General features: G+C 42.1%; 1 protein-coding gene across 4 annotated transcripts in view; it reads right to left on the minus strand.

Moving 5' to 3' along the window:
* The window catches only part of PPA1 (inorganic pyrophosphatase 1), a 37,052-nt gene extending 15,944 nt beyond the window's left edge, over positions 1–21,108 (minus strand). Inside the window, exons 1-6 of one of the 4 annotated variants that reach the window (XM_046027499.1) lie at positions 20,940–21,089; positions 19,993–20,138; positions 17,827–17,885; positions 3,854–3,907; positions 2,682–2,801; positions 100–186 (exon numbers count right to left, since the gene is read on the minus strand). In XM_046027499.1, coding sequence (XP_045883455.1) covers positions 100–186; positions 2,682–2,801; positions 3,854–3,895 — 249 coding nt within the window. In that variant the 5' untranslated portion in view covers positions 3,896–3,907; positions 17,827–17,885; positions 19,993–20,138; positions 20,940–21,089. Of the gene's footprint in view, positions 1–99; positions 187–2,681; positions 2,802–3,853; positions 3,908–17,826; positions 17,886–19,992; positions 20,139–20,413; positions 20,566–20,613; positions 20,804–20,939 lie in introns of those variants that run through there. The other 3 variants (XM_046027497.1, XM_046027498.1, XM_046027500.1) reach the window with 3 other exon arrangements.
* Between the last annotated feature and the right edge of the window lie 245 nt (positions 21,109–21,353).

Raw genomic sequence — 21,353 nt, forward strand, 5'->3', positions numbered from 1 at the left:
AATACTCATATTTTATTCACAATATTTTTTAAAGTATGAACTCTGTATACCTCGTGACTATCATCTTAACACTACAGAAAAATATTTCAGAGCCATTACCTTACTTCCAATTTCACACACATCAATGGGATCATTGTCACCACAACAGCCAGTGTGCTTGTCATTGTGTCCTGGGTCTTCCCAAGTCTAAAAAGTAATAACAATAATAAGGCCGAGAGTGTATCACTCCTACACATGTTACTGAGAAAGTGGACTGTGCTGGACTTTAAAAGGTCATATCCCATGAGTCTTTCTGCAAAAACATGAATCTTCAGCTATTTTCTTCTCTTTTTTTTTAAGATTTTTTTTTTTTTTTTGACTTGATGGAGATCACAAATAGGCAGAGGGGTGGGGGAAGCAGGCTTACCACCAAGTAGAGAGCCCGATGCGGGGCTTGATACCAGGACCCTGAGATCATGACCTGAGCCGAAGGCAGAGGCTTAAGCCACTGAGCCACCCAGGCGCCCCTTTTCTTCCCATTTTTTTTTAAAAGATTTATTTATTTATTTGACAGACAGAGATCACACGTAGGCAGAGAGGCAGGCAGAGAGAGGAGGAGGAAGCAGGCTCCCCGCTGAGTGGAGAGCCTGATGCAGGGCTCGATCCCAGGACCCTGAGATCATGACCTGAGCCGAAGGCAGAGGCTTTAACCCACTGAGACACCCAGGCGCCCCCCCTTTTCTTCCCATTTTTAAGAAATTCTTTATTCACATCTAAGACTCTTCACTGGGCACAATAATTATAATTAACTGCTAGGGCTCTATTATGCTAAATATGCTATGCTGTATATGCTAAACTAACTTTAAGCTTTAAAACAGAGAATGGGGGCACCTGGGTGGCTCAGTGGTTAAGCATCTGCCTTCGGCTCAGGTCATGATCCCAGGGTCCTGGGATTGAGCCCCACATCGGGCTCCCTGCTCCGGAAGCCTGCTCCTCCCCCCCTCACTCTCCCTGTTCGTGTTTCCTCTCTCGCTGTGTCTCTCTTTGTTAAATGAATAAATTTTAAATAAATAAATAAATAAATAAAACAGAGAATGATCTTTTTTTCCTTTTTTTAAGTTTATTTATTTATTTACAGCAATCTCCACACCCAGTGTGAGGGCTTGAACTCCCGACCCGAGATCAAGAGTCACAGGACTAGGAGCCAGTGAGGCTCCCAATAACCATGCTGTATAAAACAAACACCAACCACCTAACAGCCGAGAGAACACGCAAACACAAATACAAAACCAAATATTTACCTAAAAAATACATTAAAAGTAAAGTACATTTGATGCATTCTTCGTGCTCACGATCTTCTAACTAGATTTTCCTTAGAACAAATTTCCACAACAGAGGCGGGGAGAGAATAGTACTAAAATGGAAATGAGATGTTCTGGTGGCAAGGGTCATCACTGACCAGGATCCAAGACTGAAAGGTTTATTAATCAGGATTTTCTGGAGCTTTCAGTTGCTGGCTTTATTCCCTGACTCCTTGTAGAGCATCTCACAGAGGAGCGGCTGGTCTACAAGCTTAAAATGTAGCTATTGTTCTAGTTCTTTGCTCCCCTAATCTAGAACCTACTTCTCAGATTTGTTCGCCTACTCAGCGGGAGGAAAGGCAGAAACAGAAAAGTGAAGGGGCATAAAGGAAGACTGGATGCAACAAAGCCAAATCCAGCCTCCAGAAGAGTAAGTCTTTCCGCAGTGTCTTCCCAAAGGGATGATGTTTTGAGGCTAACTACTAAATCAACTGAAATGCAGAAGTGAGGTGCCATAAAGGCAGACAAACGACTCTGTGATCACCTAACAAGCTCGGGAAGTGTGGTCTATGTTCTGGTAACTTTCACACTGTTTCACAGTAGACTGCACTTAAGAGACTTACTGCCTAATAAAAACAAACCATTTATCAACAGGAAAAGAGTAAAATTGAGTATTTCGTGCAAAAATCATTCAGTACCACAGGCATTAGCCTACTGAATTGGAATTAAATAGCCATCATTTACTCATAATAGACATGATTCTAGTGGCTCTTCACTTAAATATTAAATAAGAACCTACTATACCCACTGGCATGGTGCTGGGGACAACATGATAAACAGTGCAGATAGCCTCCCTCCTCAAAGTGCTGGCTGCTTAGAAAAACAGAACCCCATTTACTACTTTACCACAAAATGACTGGCAGTAAGAAGAAATCAGGCCTCTCAGCATAAAAGCTTCCATGTGCAAGGTTCAATAGCCATAAGAGCTAAGTGCTAATAATATCTTGGGAAGACAGGTCTCAGGAAGCAAGAAAGGCAAGTTAGGTGAGCCAAACAGCAGACATGGGATGTGGTACCAAAAATCAGTGCTTTCAGCCACTAGGCTATATATACATATAGGCTCTTATAATGGGTTTGCTACTCATTCTGTAAAGAAACCAGTCCATATAGAAAAATAAAGATTTCAGAAAAGAATAAACTTTCAAATGTGAATTTAAACATTGTAAACCTTTATCTTTCAGTTTATCTGGGAAATAAGTTGTTCAAGAAAGTATTATAATTACTCATGTTGTTAACATCTATAGCAAAAACTTTCTGCTTGTGTTTAAATTTTTCTCACTAGCAGCAGTAGGTTAATTTTTTATAAGCTAAAAAGTACATTTTGAGCAATCAGAGACATACCTGGGGGATGGCACCATAGTTCCAGATATATCCTTTATAAGGGAACAAATTTGCAACATAACGGAGTTTTCCTTTCTTCACATCTTGTTTAATTGGGTTTAAAGGGTCCTTTGTAGCTATCTGAAATAAAAAATTTCAAGTCATTGTATATTTGAATATAAAATACTATTCAGATAAGAATTTTTTTTTTTTTTAAGATTTTATTTATTTATTTGACAGGCAGAGATCACAAGTAGGCAGAAAGGCAGGCAGGCAGAGAGGAGGAAGCAGGCTCCCTGCAGAGCAGAGAGCCCAACGCGGGGCTCGATCCCAGGACCCTGAGATCATGACCCGAGCTGAAGGCATCGGCTTAATCCACTGAGCCACCCAGGCGCCCCTCAGATAAGAATTTAAGGAAATGAATTAAGGACTACACATCCCCTAATTCCACTTTAATGACTTACTTTACCTCTCACATTTTAATGATTTGATATAAAAATTATTCCATAAACAGCCTTTAAGTGGATAATTTATTTGAGGTATATAGAAGGGAAAACAAACAAACAAAAAATTTACTTATTCCAGAAAGCAAAAACTAAGTTACCTGGAATAAATCCTAACATTTGATAAATGTTTTAAGGTTTTTAGTAAAAGGGCAAAATAAATATTATCCAACTTAAACTTTCCTTTAAGACATTTAAATTTATTCAAATATTTGAGTATATAATATATACAAAATGTGGTTACAGTCAAAAAGTTTAAGTGATATAAAATATGTAACATCTACAACAAAAAGCCAAACCTATTAGGTATCATCAGAAAGAACAAAATACAACAGAAATTTCAATAAAATCACAGGTGGCTGGGGCAACTAAAGAAAGCCTGTTTGACTCTGTGGAGGAGTCAGTGATGAACTTTTGGGGAACAAGACAGGGGAAAAGGTAATTCCAGGCTTCCAGAATGCCAGAAGCAAAGTCGTGGAGAAGGAGAAAGTTCATGGCATATTTGCAAACAGTAAATGAGTTGGAGCTCAAGTGAGAGATTGGCAGGCAACAGGAGATCCAACTGGAAAACAGACTGGGACTAGCAACAAGAAAATCTTCGACCTCAGCCATTGAACCCTTGAGCAAATCAGTTTGGTTAGGTCAAAATTAATATCCTAAGTCTGATTATCAACATAAGAGGATACGTACCTCCATTTTTGCATTAGACCAGCGTGGTACTTCAACTACCATGTGGAACACATCCTGAAAAAAACAGAATGGAGCGGGTCACAGGAGCTAACTGACTCTCTTACTTAAGTAAGCACACCCTAGTTCTTCCAAAGTTAGTGTTCATTGGATTGGACCTTTGAAGTCAATGGGCTTTCAACAAATTTCATCAAAAAATCAGACTGACTAATGAATGAAGAGATAAAGCAAATATGCAAAATAACTGTAGAATCAAGGTGGTGGGGATGTGCTTGTCTGTAGTATAATTCTTTCAACTGTTTTGTATGTTTCAGTAAACATAATCAGTTTTTCAAAATAAAATGTTGGAGGGTAGGTAAGAATGTTCCTATAAAGAAAGAATTTTTTAAACGTAACAAAACTTGGATGTGTGAGGAAGGCCATCTTCAAAGCGATCATCTCCAAAGGCTCTTCACTTCCCCCAGTGGCACTGCAGTTGTTCAAGATGCTTCTGGAACTCTGATTTCAGAGGCAGTTTGTAAGATAAACCCCAAGTCCATTTAATTACTTTGTCATACTTTAGTTTTAGCCTCATACAAAATCAATCAACTTGATTACCCACATTTTTCTCCCAACTTAAATGTTTTTTAAAAAATCAAGTACTCCTCAAAAAGACAAGAAATTTGACATGGAAGAGCACATAAAGTTCCAAAAATATTTTAACCCATGGTAGTTCTACTGTAATTAGTTTACAGCCTTAAACCAAGCTCTAAATGGTCAGAAAATTATTTTCACCAAGGAATAAAACTTCAAATGCAGTTTTTCTATTTACAGCTTCTGCAAAAGGCACACATGAAGCCAAATCTGCAATTGTTCTTTTATAAAATGTGTATTTTTACAAGTGGACTTCAAATGAAAATCACTTAGCTACACACTTCTTAGCACTACTTCTCTGCTACCTCACATCAAAAACAGGGACTGAGGGGCGCCTGGGTGGCTCAGTACATTAAGCGACTGCTTTCACCTCAGGCCATGATCAGCCCCAAGTTGGGGGTCCCTGCTCAGCAGGGAGCCTGCTTCTCCCTTTCCCCCTGCTTGTGTTCACTCCCGCTCTCTATCAAATAAATAAATAAAATCTAAAAAAAAAAAAAGAAAAAGAAAAGTGAACTGGTAAGTTGCAAGGAAGTAAGGCAACGGTTTTAAGCCAATAATTATCCTGCTGTTCCTTTTAATCAAACAGAAAAGCTAGAGTTCACGGTCTAAAACTTCTGTCACTTATGTAAGCTCATGGTCAAACCGGGGAAGACTAACGCTTTTCACACATTTCTGCTCCAAGCCTCTTAACGCCTACCTGATATAACATAAAACTCACAAAAAATTAGAGATATTTAAATCCAGGACTGTCTAAGTACTCTATCCCTGTAAAGTAATAACTGTGTGGTTTAGAAAAAGTAATACATTGTTCTTGGGTAGACCTAATCCTTGATTAAATTTCATTCTCTGCACTATATGTTTTCGATAACTATGTCCATCTCATACCACTCCTCAGGTATTAAAATGGAAGATCTTTGCGTTTATGAATGAGTCAGGACTTTTCAGTTTTCAGCAGCAATATCCTAAAGGTTCACAAGATGGAGCTGTTACCACATAAAAGAGTAGCTAAGACGAAAAACCAAGGAGATCGGTTAATTTTTTTAAAGAAAACATTACCAAGTGAATAAATTATCTCAAGTGAAAAAGTACCTAATAGAGATAAAGCTTTTATAGAGATAGAGATAGAGATAGAGCTTTTATAAGAATTTGAAATTTGGTAACTATATTAAGCACTTTAATTGAATTAAATGAAAAGTATGTATAGATCCTCAAAAACCACATCACCTAATATTCCAAACCTACGTAACTATAATGGGAAGCAAGCAGGCAAAGAAAAGAAAGAATGAACCAACAAAAAAAGAATGAACCAACATTATAGGGAAGAAAATATCTTTCTGAAAATGGTAGGATAACTCTACTGCAAACAGAAGAATTCCAAGTGTCTGACGGTTTGGTGCTTTTTAGAAATTAGCTAGGCCAGGGGCACCTGGGTGGCTCAGTGGGTTAAAGCCTCTGCCTTCAGCTCAGGTCATGATCTCAGGGTCCTGGGACCAAGCCCCGCATTGGGCTCTCTGCTCAGCAGGGAGGCTGCTCCCTCCTCTCTCTGCTTGTCTCTCTGCCTAATTGTGATCTCTGTCTGTAAATAAATAAATAAAATCTTAAAAAGAAAGAAAGAAAGAAATTAGCTAGGACAAAAAATAGCAAGGAGTATCCTATAAAGAGCCTCAGAGCCGATTCATTCATTTTCTTTCAACAAATAATGAATCATTGAGTGCCACTGTTCTGCTACTTTTCCAAGCACTGAAGACTAGTGGTGAACAGAATAAAAGCTCTTTTTAACTCCCTAAAAGTTGGATCTCCAAATCGGGTTGTTTCTGTGTGAAGACCTCAGGCTGGGGACAGCTTCAGGGTGGAGGGGTGTCCACAATGTCTACAAACCTGGGTGAGGGATCTTGTCTGTAAAATGAATGTTCACAGAGATGCCATAGCAATTACTGTATCTTTTTTAAAAGCAATGAGCTTATAGCTTTTAGTAATCATCCTCTCCAATTATTATCACAACAGAGGTTTTATTTAAGTATTTCGATATACAACAGGAGCTTCATTCTTTAGCAGGAACTATTACTAAAGAATAGTTTATTTCTCCTAGATACCATGGCTACAATTCGGGGAGTTGTTCAGGGGACCAGTGATCCTCAGGCCTTTCAGGGCAATATAAGAAATCCAACTAATTACTCCATTGCTGGAAACACTTTCTCTGTTAAACTATGCATTCTAATTAGAACTCCTGTGTGCTGTTGGTAGAAATGTAAAATGGTACAGCCACTGTGGAAAACAGCAGTTCCCCCAAAAATTAAAAATAAAATTAGCATAGATCAAGCAATTCTACCTCTGGGTATATACCCAGAACTGAAAGCAGGGTCATCAAGAGGTCTTTGTACACCCATGTCCTAGCAGCATTATTCACAAAATCTAAAATGTAGAAGCACCCCAAAAAATGGAAGAAAATTCTGACACATGCTATAACGTGGATGAACCCTTGAAAATGTGCTAAACATTCATTTCACAGACAAGATCCCTCACCCAGGTTTATGGAAGCCCCTCCAGCTGTCCCCAGCCTGAGGCCTCCACACAGGAACAACCTGATTTGGAGATCCGACTTTTAGGGAGTTAAAAGAGCTTTTATTCTATTCACCACTAGTCTTGAGGACATGATAAATGAAATAAGCAAGTCACAAAAGGACAAACACCGTATGATTCCACTTACATGAGGTATCTAAAGAAGTCAAATTCATAGAGGCAGAAAGCAGAAGGCTAGCTGCCAGGGAGTCTGAGTGGGGGTGGGGGGAGTTTCAGCTTTGCCAACGAAGAGAATTCTGGAGATGAAGAGTGGTGATGGCTGCATAACAATGTGAACATACTCGACACCACCCATCTGTACACTTAACAAATGCTGAAGATGGTCAATCTTATGTTTTGGGGGATTCTACAATTAACAAATGGAAAAAATCATACATTCTTACATTTCCAACATTTATGCATTTAAAATACTGAGACAAGATTTTAGGATATTTCGTACCACCACAAATTCATGCCTTTTTTCTCTAATCCCAACTGGTTTCAACTATGACTTAGCTCAATCCTGTGTCTGTGGGCTAATTATCCCCATTGTTAGAGTTGCTTGGAACTCTGTTCTCCACTTTATTATGCTCTGATTCTAAATCCCTACTCTGGCATCAAGCTCTCAGCTCCTTACAGTTTCAGAAGAAGGAAGGAAGAGGTACTAACCTCCACCCCTAGTTTGATGGTTTTGACAATCCTGTAGGAGGCAGAGGAAAGGCAAACATAGTTTCAGCTCTGACTTCCCAAAGTCAACACATAACAGTCAGTCTTATTTCCCAGGTTTCTGATCATTTCATCAATAAGAATGTCAATGTTAAAGGTGTCCAGACTCTAAGGAGATTAGAAACTTAAGGCTAAAATTAATTACATCACTCCATTAAATAAAAAAGATTTTATTTTTTCCAAATATTTTATTTATTTATTTATTTGAGAGAGAGAGAGAGAGAGAGAGAGCGCCGGCCCACGCATACAAGCCAGAGTGACAGAGGGAGGAGAAGCAGGCCCCCTGCTGAGCAAGGAACCTGACGTGGACTTTGATTCCAGGACCCTGAGATCATGACCTGAGCTAAAGACAGGCGCTTAACCGACTCAGCCACCCAGGTACCCCTAAATCAAAAAGATTTTAAACAGAAGTATTTTAGGAATAGAAGAAATGTGACCTCTATCTTGATTAGTCTTTTAATTTCACTGATTAAACAGGAATATTACAGTAGTATGGTATCCATACGTTTCACCTCCAAACTGGTTATTTTTCTTGTGGGTCAAATTAGTAGTCTAATGAGTTGTTTACTAATGAACAGGCTGTAGCTTTTTGGTAGGCTATTACTACTAAAGTAAGTATGTGCATATAGGGAACATGCTCTTAATTATATGCCATCCCTGAATCTTAGGAGTAAAGTTAAATGTGTCTTTACTGGGAGACCTTTGAACACTTCATGACTTACGATCTATTTCCAACACCGGATCTGAAGCCTACTGAACATGACATGCTATACTGCAAAATTACTTAAGTGGCTTAAATTAGCATTTTCAAGTTGACCCATCATGTTTTTCTCTGGATACTTTCAGGAATCAAGTAAATTTACAATCAAGTAAATTGTAAGAAATACAGAATCACTCTCTGATTCCATCATCCTTCCTTTTATTTTTCTGTTTTGCAATAAAATTGGCAGAAAACGGTGCTAGAGCAGATTTTTTTCCTAAATATATCTACAGATTAGACATCAAGCAAGAGGCTAATAAAATACAAGGGCAGCTTGTCCTTTTTTTTCTTAACCTCTAGAATAATTTTGGGATATAAAATCCCTATCAGAAAAGCTCACATAATGAATAAGGAAATGTTCCAGCCCCAGAAAGGGCTTTTGAAAAGGTGTAGGGGTGCCTGGGTGGCTTAGGTCAGGTCATGATCCTAAAGTCCTGGGATCGAGCCCTGCATTGGGGGGTGGGAGGTCCTGCTCAGCGAGGAGTCTCCTTCTCCCTCTCCAGCTCCCCCGTTTGTGCTCCCTCTCTCACTATCTCTGTCAAATAAATAATTTTTTTTTTAAAAAGGTGTACCAGATTTCATCATTTCTAAGGATATTATACCTTATTAAGTGCTCCCCAAGTAACAATGACTCTTAACCCTTAGTTTTAGGTTTTTTCAAAGTTTTGTGTTTTTTTTTGAAATATTTTATTTATTTGGCAGACAGAGATCAGAAGTAGGCAGAGACGCAGACAGTGAGAGAGGGAAGCAGGCTACTTGCTGAGCAGAGAGCCCGATGCAGGGCTCGATCCCAGGACCCTAGGACCATGACCTGAGCCGAAAGCAGAGGCTTTAACCCACTGAGCCACCCAGGTGCCCCAAAGTTAGTTTTTTGATTACAGGATATACTCTAAGCTATTAAACATAAATGGATTCCTCCTTGTGCACCGTTGGTGGGAATATAAATTAGTGCACCATTATGGAAAACTGTATGGCGGTTCCTCAAAACCCAAAAAATAGAACTACCACATGATCCAGCAATCCCATTTCTGGGTATATATCCAAAAGAAATTAAATCATAATGTTGAAGAGCACTCCCATGTTTACTGCAGCATTATTCACAATAGTCAAGACACAGAAACAAATTAAGTGTCCGTCAACAGATGTTGCATATGTACATAAATACATGTGTACGCACACACACAAATATTATTCAGGCTTAAAAGAGAAGGAAATCCAAATCCTGCCACTGTGACTACATGGATGAACGTGCAAGACATTATGCTAAGTGAATTAAATCAGAGAAAGACAAATACTGTCTGATCTCACTTTTAAGTGGAATCTAAAAAAGTCAAACTCATAAAAACAGAGTAGAATGATGGTTGCCGGGGCTAGAGGAAAAGGGGAGATGCTGATCAAAGGATGCAAACTTTCCATTATAAGACGATTAAGTTCTGGAGATCTTACTGCAAAGCATGGTTTAATGAAATCTACTAAAACAGTAGATCTTAAGTATTCTCGACACACATGCAGAAAGTAAGTATGTGAAGTGATGAAGGGGTCAGTATACTTGATCGGGGGGAATCATTTCACAGTGTATACATACATCAGAACATCACACTGTATGCCGTAAACACATGATTATTTGTCAATCCTACCTCAGTAAAGCTGAAAAATTTTTTTAATTTTTTAAAAAGAAAAAGTAAGTGGATTCTAATTATTTCATTGACAAATGATAAAAGTCTATTTGAGGGGCATCTCAGTGGCTCTGTTGGTTAAGTGTCTGCCTTTGGCTCAGATCATGATTCCAGGGTCCTGGGATGGAGGCCTGCATCGGGCTCAGGCTCCTTGCTTAGTGGGGAGCCTGCTTCTCCCTCTCTCTCTCTGCCTGCTGCTCCCTCCGCTTGTGCTCTGTCAAATAAATAAAATCCTAAAAAAACAAAACACTTAACTGATGTGTCATAACTAAGAATAAGTTCCTATCCACCCCCATTCAGATGAGCTTTAAGAGAACTTTAATTAAAGGTTGATTGATTAATTGATTAATAGAACTAAAATTTAAAAACAGATATTATAACCATATCTATTTACCTTCTTCTCTTTATAAAATCAAGCAAAAGACTACATTTCCAACTGTCAAACTTTTCTATGATTTTCAATGACTAAAAAAATTTTTTTAAAGATTTTATTTACTTATTTGACAGACAGAGATCACAAGGAGGCAGAGGCAGGCAGGTGGGGAGGGGGAAGCAGGCTCCCCGCTGAGCAGAGAGCCAGATGCAGGGCTTGATCCCAGGACCCTGGGATCATGACCTGAACCGAAGTCAGAGGCTTAACCCACTGAGCCACCCAGGCGCCCCAATGACTAACAATTTTGACCACAGAACCTTTCCCAAGAAAAATGCACATATACACCAAAATGTAGTGTCATAGAGTTCACAGAACCTCAGAAATCCATCCTGGCCATTTCAGGGCCTGGAGGTCACCAAGAATCCCTGGACTAGAAGACTTCAGAGCCTATCCAAAGGAAGAAAGTTCTTTGCATGTCCTTTGAATTCTAAGCTTAAATAAATAAAGTAAACCTTTTCTTCTGCATTATCAAACAGATATTTACTATAGGAAATTTGGAAAATATAAAAGGCACAAAGTAAAATCCACCACACACACATAATCATTCAAGGAAGTATATAGCACAGTGGTTAAGACCACAGGTTTCTGAGGGATGCCTGGGTGGCTCAGTCGGTTAAACTCTCTGCCTTGGGCTCAGGTCAGGATCCAGGGCTCCCGGCTCAGCAGGGAACCTGCTTTTCTCTCACCCTCTGCCCCCTACCCCAACCGCTTGTTCACTTGTTCTCTCTCAAGTTGATTAATTAACTAATTAATCAATTTAAAAAAACACAGGTTCTGAGTCAGAATGCCTGGGTTTCAAGCCTGCCACTGTCACTTAGAAATTCTAGTTGCTGATCCTTGACAAGGGGGCTAATGAAAGAATCCAGCTCAGAGAATGACATGACATGATGGCTAAATGATATAATCCACATAAAGGCTTTAGCATAGTACCTAAGCACAGAAGCATTCAACAAATAGTTAACAATACATGTTTTTTAAAGATTTATTTATTTATTTGAGAAAGAGCATGCTGGTGTGCTCCTAAGAGGGAAGAGGGAAAGGGAGACAAGCAGACACCCCCTAAGCACAAAGCCCATGGCAGGGCTCAATCCCAAGACGCTAAGATCACGATTGGAGCAGGAAAGGAAGAGTTGGAGACTCAATCGACTGAGCCATCCAGGTGCCCAAGTAACAATATTTTTTGACCTTTTTTTTTTTTCCCACAGTGATCTTTTTTTTTAAAAGATTTTATTTATTTGAGAGAGAGCACAAGCAAACTGAGGGGCAGAGGGAGAAGCAGGCTCGGCTCTCTGCTGAGCAGGGAACTCAATTTGGGGCTTAATCCTGGGACTCCAGGATCCTGACCTGAGCCGAAGGCCATCACTTAACCAACTGAGGCACCCAGGAGCCTCTACAATGATCTTAAATAAGACTTCATCATGGGGCGCCTGGGTGGCTCAGTGGGTTAAAGCCTCTGCCTTTGGCTCAGGTCATGATCTCAGGGTCCTGGGATCAAGCCCTGCATTGGGCTCTCTGCTCAGCGAGAAGCCTGCTTCCTCCTCTCTCTCTGCCTGCCTCTCTGACTACTTGTGATCTCTCTCTCTCTCTGTCAAATAAATAAAATATTAAAAAACAAACAAACAAAAACTTCATCAATAAGCCATACACACAGAATCACGGAACATCAGTGCAGAATGTAATCTAAAAACACCACCAAGATTAACACTACTCAGGGGGGAAGTAACCTGCTCAATATTGTAAAGCCAGTTAGTAGCAAAACCAGGACTAAAATCTACATTCCTTATTCTCGATTCAGTGATTTTTACTCTATAAAATAGAGCTCTGAAAGGCTAAAGAAATAACCATTTTGTTTGGTTATTGTTTACTGAGACTTTCCTATAAAGCCAGGCATGGCTGTATGTTATACACATATCTAATCATCCATCCCAACTTTATCTTTTTGACAAAGTTGACAGACCACAGAGATTATGGTTAGAATATCTGTTTTCAAAATTTAGTCACCTGCAAGCTCACTGGGGCAGGGGTAGGGCGGGGAGATAGCAGTTTATTCTCAGTTATGACATGCCGATTAAGTTTTTAAAAATTTTTTAAAAATTTTATTTAGTTATTAGACAGAGAGAAAGAGAGCACAAGCTGGCAGAGTAGGAGGCAGAGGGAAAGGGAGAAGCAGGCTCTCCGCTGAGCAAGGAGCCCGACATGGGGCTCCATCCCAGGACCTTGGGATCATGACCTGAGCCGAAGGCAGTTGCTTAACCAACTGAGCCACCCAGGTGCCCCATGACATGCCGATTAAGTTTAATTACCATCAGTTTACATCTGTTCCCAGTTCTAACTTTGGTTTAGAAAACATGAAACCAAAAGATAAACAAAACAAAACAAAAATCCAGAAAACCCATTCCATATACATACAAAGTTCAGGAAGAAGACGATATTTAAATTATTAATTCAGCGACATTTAAAAAATTTCCATTTAAGGAGCTCTCTATAAAAAGGAATAGAAAATTCAAAACAATACAAACCCTGTAAGGAAGTGAGTTATCCACAAAGCATCCACTTGAGTATACCCCCTCCAAAGATTTCTCTAGAAAGTTAAGAATGATACATAGTTGCAGGAGCGCCTGGCTGGCTCAGGTGGTAGAGCATGTGACTCTTGATCTCGGGGTTGTGAGTTCAAGCCCCACATTGGGTGTAGACACTGCTTAAAAATAAAATCTTCTTTTTTTTTAAGATTTTTATTTATTCATTTGATAGAGAGACAGTGAGAGAGGGAACACAACCAGAGGGAGAGGGAAAGGGGAAGCAGGCTTCCCAGATGAGCAGAGAGCCTGATGCAGGGCTCGATCCCAAGATCCTGGAATCATGACCCGAGCCAAAGGGAGATGCTTAACGACTGAGCCACCCAGGTGTCCCCAAAATAAAATCTTTAAAAAAGATAAAAAAGACGGTGCCTCGGTGGCTCAGTCAGTTAAGCATCTGCCTTCAGCTCAGGTCATGATCCTGGGGTCCTAGGATAAGCATCTGCCTTCAGCTCAGGTCATGATCCTGAGGTCCTAGGATAGAGCCCCTTGTCAGGCTCCCTGCTCGGGGGGAGCCTGTTTTTCCCTCTCCTTCTGTCACACCCCCTGCTTATGCTCTCTCACACTCTTTCATATAAATAAAATCTTTTTAAAAAAAGAATGATACACAACTACAAAAAAAATCTGTTAAATTTCTGAAGCATCAACCTATTATAAGCTTGACTTTTTTTTTTAAGATTTTATTTATTTATTTGACAGAGAGAGAGATCACAAGAAGGCAGCGGCTTAATCCACTGAGCCACCCAGGCGCCCCAGCTTGACTTTCTTTTAGAAGAGGAAAAAGGAAACATAGTTCCATATTTACATATGTTCCCAATATAAGCCTTCGGGCATTTTTCCTTAGTAGAGCTGACAGAGTTGTCTGAAAGGTACATTCCCTCATCATCATTCCTCAAATGACTGACCATATTAGAGATAAAGTCTACAGCCACACACATAAAAATATATTTACATAAACTTAATCACACTGGAATTAAAAATCACACATTCTCTAACCAATGGAATTAATCAGATCTTTTATTTAGGCTGTAATCCAAAATAATTTCTGTGTACCACACCCTTCTTTGTGTTTTGTATAAACTTCCTCAAAAACAAAACAACTCTTTCCTGCTTCTCAGACAAGACTCTCAAGTGCTAAGGGTCACTGAGGTCTGGACCACTGGTGAAATCCAGAGTTGTTGCAAGAGCTTGTGCTTTTGAGCCCGCCCAGGTGGTGCAAAGGCTGAGTCTTCACTGCGCAATCCCACGTTATTGCCACAATCAGTCCCACAAAGACTTCAAGGAGTCGCAGAATAATCTGAGTGAAGATGTTTTACACAGCACCAAAATGTAGTCTCTGTGCCCTATTTTGGAAAAACTAAGCATCGCAACTGCTAGGAGCACATGATCGCTGGCTAGAATATTGTCCAGTTTCTTATAGCGATGGTTTGAATGTTTGTATCCCTCGCAAAATTCATTTGCTGAAATCCTAACTCTCAATGGCGATTGTATAGTAGGTGGGACCTTTGGGAAGTGTTTAAGACATGAGGCTGGAGCCCTCATGAATGGGGTTAGAGCCTTATAGAAGAGGATCCAGAGTGGGGCGCCTGGGTGGCTCAGTGGGTTAAGGCCTCTGCCTTCGGCTCAGGTCATGATCCTGGGGTCCTGGGATCGAGCCCCACATCGGGCTCTCTGCTCCGCGGGGAGCCTGCTTCCTCCTCTCTCTCTCTGCCTGTCTCTCTGCCTAGTTGTGATTTCTCTCTGTCAAATAAATAAAAAAATAAAAATTAAAAAAAATTAAAAAAAAAAAAAAAAAGAAGAAGAGGATCCAGAGAGATCCCTGGCCCCTTCTTCCACATAAGTACATAGCTAGAAGTCCATGACCAGAAGAGGGCCCTCACCCAACCATGCTTGCACCCTAATCCCAGACCTAAGGGCTCCAGAACTGTGAGTAATAATTTCTGCTGTGGATAAGCTATCTCGTCTTCAGTATTTTGCCGCAGCAGCCCAAACGGACTAAGACACACAAAAAAACCAGCTCTGTGTCAAGAAATTATTTTTCTTCCTTAGCACATCTATATGTCAAGTTACCATCAATAAACTTTCAGTCATCATTTTATATGCTTAACTACTCAAAATGGCATGAGAGGTTACTGTAAAGTACTTTGATATATATATATATATATATATATATATATATATATATGTTAATTATACACCAGTCAGATAATCAAGCCAACCAAATAATGCCAATTCAAGAAGAAGGATCCTGCAGTTCCTATCAATTCCCAGGAAATCAGATGTAACAAATGAGTTTCTGAATACAACTTTCAGAATCCCACAGGAAAACCATGCCAATTTAGAGGTCCCTCTATAACTGTGGCACATAATTGGCCTCCAGCTATGCGCTCCACTGTCTCCAGGAGGAGCCCAGCTCAGGCAGGCTGCTCAGAAGCACCACGTGAGTTTGGTCTAAACTAGACCCAAACAGAAACCCTGAAGTCTTGGGCTGGGGCACCTCCCCACCAGACACACCTGACAGGAGCACAGGCCAGGGCAGCCAGGGACGGCGTCCATCAAAATAAGTAGGAAAAGAAAAGGAAAAATTTAATAAAATACCACCACAACAAAAAAACACAATATCCCACCCCTCCACTTCCCACTCAGGTTCTGGATGTTGCTGCCAATTCTCCCTCCCTCTTTTACTGGCGGCGTGCGGCTTCTAGGATCCCAGGCTCTCTGGCTGGGGTCTGGGTTGCAATTTGTTCTTCTTTTTTTTTTTTTTTTTTTTCTTAAATATTTTATTTATTTATTTGACAGAGAGATCACAAGTAGATAGAGAGGCAGGCAGAGAGAGAGAGAGGGAAGCAGGCCCCCTGCCGAGCAGAGAGCCCGATGCGGGACTCGATCCCAGGACCCTGAGATCATGACCTGAGCCGAAGGCAGCGGCCCAACCCACTGAGCCACCCAGGCGCCCCAGCAATTTGTTCTTCTGCTAAGTGTGGGAGGTCTGGGGTCTCCAGGATGAGCCACAGCAGAAGCCTTCTGACTGAGGCCTGGGCAGTCAGTAGGGGCCCACCCCCAGAGGTGTGGGAGCCGTGCTCAGCAGGGACCCCTGGGTCTGCACCGTTTACTTTCTTTCTTTTTTTTTTTTTTAAGATTTTATTTATTTATTTGACAGAGAGACACACACACACACACATACACCATGAGAGAAGGAACACAAGCACAGGGAGTGGGAGAGGGAGAAACAGTCTTCCCGCAGAGCCAGGTGCCTGATCCAGGACTCGATCCCAGGACCCAAAGGATCAGGACCGAAGCCAAAGGCAGACGCTTAACAACTGAGCCACCCAGGTGCCCCTGCACTGTTTAAACTCCATCATGATGAGGTCATTAATAAAAAAAATCTCCACATCCAATGTGGGGCTCAATCTTACAATCTGAGATCAAGAGTCACATGCACCATAGACTGAGCCATCTGGGTGCCCCAAAAAGAATTTTTAAAGGTATAAAAAGGAAGCAGACATTTGTCCTTGTGTTGGTTCCTAAATACACTACAATCTTCTACTATTGGGAAGGCCATCTAAAACAAGCTATGAATGAAAAAAAAAAAAAAAGTTTAATTTGTACAAATAATGCACACTCTTTGTAAAAAGACTAGAAAATATAAAAAGGCAAAATGAAAATAAAAACAGAAAGAGTCACTAGCAATTCTACCTCCAAAGGATCACAAAACTTTGGAATATATAGTTGTAGACATTTTTTCCTAGCAAAGTAAGATTCTTACCAATTTGTGGTAAATTTGTACGGTTTCTTCAGCTCACTGGTGAGCATAGGAACAGACCTCTCTTTTTAAAGTCTGTAGACCTGGCGCCCTGGGTGGCTCAGTTGGTTAAGCATCCAACTCGTGATTTTGGCTCAGGTCATGATCTCAGGGTCGTGAGATGGAGCCCCACAATAGGCTCCACACTAGGCGTGGAACTTCCTTAAGATTCTCTCTCCTACTCCCTCTGCCTCTTTCCACCCTCTCCCACTTGCATACCAGCTCTCTCTCTTAAAAAAAAAAAAAAAAGGAGAAAAAGCCCACAGACTTAACCTTTATTAACACTATGCATCTTAACTCTACCAATCCATTAAAATTACTGAATTTTCCTGTAGTCACTGAATACTCTAGCTTATTTTTGCTCTTTTTTTTTCTTTAAGATTTTATTTATTTATTTGACAGAGAGATCACCAGTAGGCAGAGAGGCAGGCAGAGAGAGAGAGAGAGAGGGAAGCAGGCTCCCTGCTGAGCAGAAACCGACCCCCCCACTCCCACCCTAATGCAGGGCTCGATCCCAGAACCCTGAGATCATGACCTGAACGGAAACCAAAAGCCGGCCACCTGACCAACTGAGCCACCCAGGCGCTCCTAAACCAAGGCAGCTTGTGTCTGTTCCTCTATTCCTTCCCCAGTTTATACTTGCTTCTTTAGCCAAGTAATCTGGAATTAAGACTGACTTCTTATTCAGTCAATGTACCTTTAACTCACAGCACAATGAGGCATTTTAAGCTTTTATTAAGACCTATACGAAAATTCATATAGAACTAACTGATCTGAGTAAAGAGACTATGTTTAAATGAGGACATCTTACCTTATCTGCATAAATTGGAACATCATGGAATGGAGATATATATTGTCCTTTTTCATTTTCTGCAAAATGAATTAGAAAAAGTTATTACTAATTTTTTTGTTATCTGTATTTCCAGATGCATTAAGCACACATTTTTAAAAATATTTAATTTTTAGAGTAATTTTAGGTTTACAATAAAATTGAAAAAAAAGATACCCCCCTGCACACACTTGTAGAGCTTCCCTCCATTATCAACACCATTCACCAGAAGAGTGACATAGACATTTTTTATTCCCACACCAGAAAAACTGGTTGTATACTTTACCTTCCTAACCCCTCCAAGACTGGGTTAAGTATTCATCCTGTGCTTTTCTTGGGTGCCTAACAGATACGAGCCTCTACAATGAGGGCAGAGGCTGCCTTATATTTTTTTATATCCCCAGAGTCTAGCAGTGACTGGTATATAAAAGGGGATCAAATTGTACTGGACTGATCGTACATAATTAACAGCTTACAGAACTAATGAAATAATTGGGCTCGGGGAGAACTTGCTGAATTATAAAACCCTACTGTCTTAATAATGTTCCAGGAACCATGTTAGAATATTGTATTTCTTAAGGATAATCAAGTTCCAACAACACTTTCACAGGTAATTTCTATATTCTAAAGATCTAACTACCATGTCCAAAAAGTAATTTCAAAACTTCCTTACTATTCTTTAAGAAACCTAAGAGTCAGTCCATACAATATCCCTTCACATTTAAAACCAAGGTGGAATAGCAAAGACTGAGCAGCGACCACCCCCGCCTTCAGAGTCACCTGTGACTCTGCAATGCTATCCACTATCAGGTTTTGTTTCTTTGGTTTTGCTTTTTTTTTTTTTTTTAAGATTTTTATCTATTTGACAGAGAGCGCACCCTAGCATAAGCAGGGGGAGCAGCAGGTAGAGAGAGAGGAAGAAGCAGGCTCCCTGCAGAGCCCCCATGTGGCTTGATTCCGGGGGGGGGGGGGGGGGGGGGTGATCACGACATCATCAGAAGGTAGATGCTTAACCAATTGAGCCCACCCAGGTGCCCTCCACTATCAGTTGTTTTTTTTTTTAAAGATTTTTATTTATTTGACAGAGAGAGAGATCACAAGTAGGTAGAGAGGCAGGCAGAGAGAGAGGAGGAAGCAGGCTCCCTGCGGAGCAGAGAGCCCGATGCGGGGCTCGATCCCAGGACCCTGAGATCATGACCTGAGCCGAAGGCAGCGGCTTAATCCACTGAGCCACCCAGGCGCCCCATCCACTATCAGTTTTAAAGATTCTGGCAAATGTAACATTACAGAGGTAAAAAAAAAAAAAAATCCTCTAAGGAAAGGTGCTAAGAAATCTGTGATTTTAAAAAACCCTTACAATTATGTAATTACATTGTTGTTCCTAATTATTGTTATTTCTTAAGTCCCAGAGAATTCTGTCTGATAAAAAGTTACTTTAGCCAGTGTCAAAGTCAAGGAGTGGCTATGGTCTTCCATAATGGCCATCAAATATGACCATTACATAACCTAAATAAAAACTACTGGTTTTTTGTTTTCTTTTTAAATTTTATTTATTTGACAGAGAGAGAGAGTGATCACAATTAGGCAGACAGGCAGGCAGAGAGAGAGGGAGGGAAGCAGGCTCCCGCTGAGCAGAGAGCCCCATGAGGGGCTGGATCCCAGGATTCTGGGATCATGACCTGAGCCGAAAGCAGAAGCTTTAACCCGCTGAGCCACCCAGGCGCCCCTAAAAACTGTTTTAATACTGCTTGAAGACAATTCCCCAATCATCCCTCCACCTTCAAACTCTAGGGTCACCTCTGTAAATCCCTATTATGGAGGGATTCCGGGGCCAACACTAAATCCAGGAAAAAGTTTAGTGAATTATTCGTCAAAAGTTCCCACGCTGCCCTTAATCAACTCCTTATTTAAATTAAATAAAATGGAGAGTCCCACCCTTCCTGGATTTTACATGGTAACCTTCAGCTACATGAGTGAACTTGAGTTTACTTTCTTTTTCCTCCCACAGCTGGTTACTATTTGCTAGGAGCTTTGTTCATTCTCCCCGTATTCCCTTTCATCCCCTCTATCCGGCTCTTTCCTGCCCTTCACACACCACTAGCAGACTTCTCTGCACCTGCCCGTTTCCTCCCAAGTAAAAGAATTTACAGTTAAAACAGAAACGCCTTTGGTGACACATTTTCGAACTCCTCCGTTGTCTCCAATAATCTGTTCCTAGAAGCTTGGCGGGGCGCGGGGGGCGGGGGGGGGGGGTGGTAAGAGATAAAGATAACCCCGAGGTAGCTTTCCTCCACCTGCAAGACAAAAAAGGTCGTGCGCCAGGGAAAGCGGAGCTCAGCCAGCCCGCAGCGCGCTGGGCTCTAAGCGCAGCTCGAGGTGCGGACTTGAGGTGGGTCCCCCTCAGATGTCGATTCCCTGCCCAGGGGCAAAAACTTCGCACTTTCTCACTCGTGCTTTCCAGACTGACGTCACCTGTTTGACTTGAAGGGAGCAGTTTTCTGTTTCACAAGGCGCCTTCCCAGCATCTGTGCTACCGCGGACAGCCCGACGCGAGAGGCAGGAGCCCTACCCTGCGGGATCGGTTCGGTCCTCCACTGACCGCTCCTGATTTCAGGCTCAGTTTCCCCGTCTGCAGAGCGCAGGGTTGCACTGGACCCTGCTGGATGCCCACAAGCTGAGCTACAGTTCAGGAATTAAGGTCCTCAGGGAGTCATCCACCCCGCCCCAGTTCCTCCAAATCAAGGAATCCTCTTACGAGGATTAGTTTACCCCCAGACAGCCTTCTAAGGTGACTCGGTGGTTTTCTTCGCCATCAGACGGTGCCCGCCCGAGCAGGACACCTGCAGAACTAGCCCGGCCCGGGATCGGGTCCCACCGCGCGTGGGAAAGGGGAATGCCGAGCCCCGCCGTTCCGTCTGCGAGCGCGACGTGTGAAACCGGAGGGCCGGTCAGGCCCCGGGCAGCCGGAGGAACCCGGCCCGCGCCCGGGACGAGGGGCGGAGCCCGGGCCGCAGGCGCCGGGGTAGGAGGCGAGGCGAGGCCCGGGAATGAATGGGCTGGCGGGAGGGGAGGGGCCGTGGGCCACCGACACTCACTGAGAAAGACTCGGTACTCGAGAGTGAAGGGTGCGGCGCGCTCCTCGCTGCTGAAGCCGCTCATAATACCGCTGACTAGCCGCCGCCACACAGCCACTAGCTCGCACGCGGCGCCGACTGACAAGGAGAAAACTCTGCGCCTGCGCACCACGGAGACTGGCCCGGAGAGCGGGGCGGGGAACGGTTTAAGAGGCCACCCCACCCCCACACCCCGCCCGGCCCACGCCGCGCGCAGGCGCACTCCGCCCGGCCTGCGCGTCCTCTCTTCCCAGCCCCTCCTCCCGGGCCCGCCCTCGCGGGGCAGCCCCCTGGCTCTCAGGCTGGGCCACGTGGCTGGCGGCTAGCTCTGGCTTTGCGGTGTACTGCCACCGCCCTCGGGGCCTCTGACAGAGGACGAGAGCTTGCGCCAGCTAG

Source organism: Meles meles, chromosome 13 (assembly GCF_922984935.1).
Source record: "Meles meles chromosome 13, mMelMel3.1 paternal haplotype, whole genome shotgun sequence".
In the NCBI taxonomy this organism is placed as follows: domain Eukaryota; kingdom Metazoa; phylum Chordata; class Mammalia; order Carnivora; family Mustelidae; genus Meles; species Meles meles.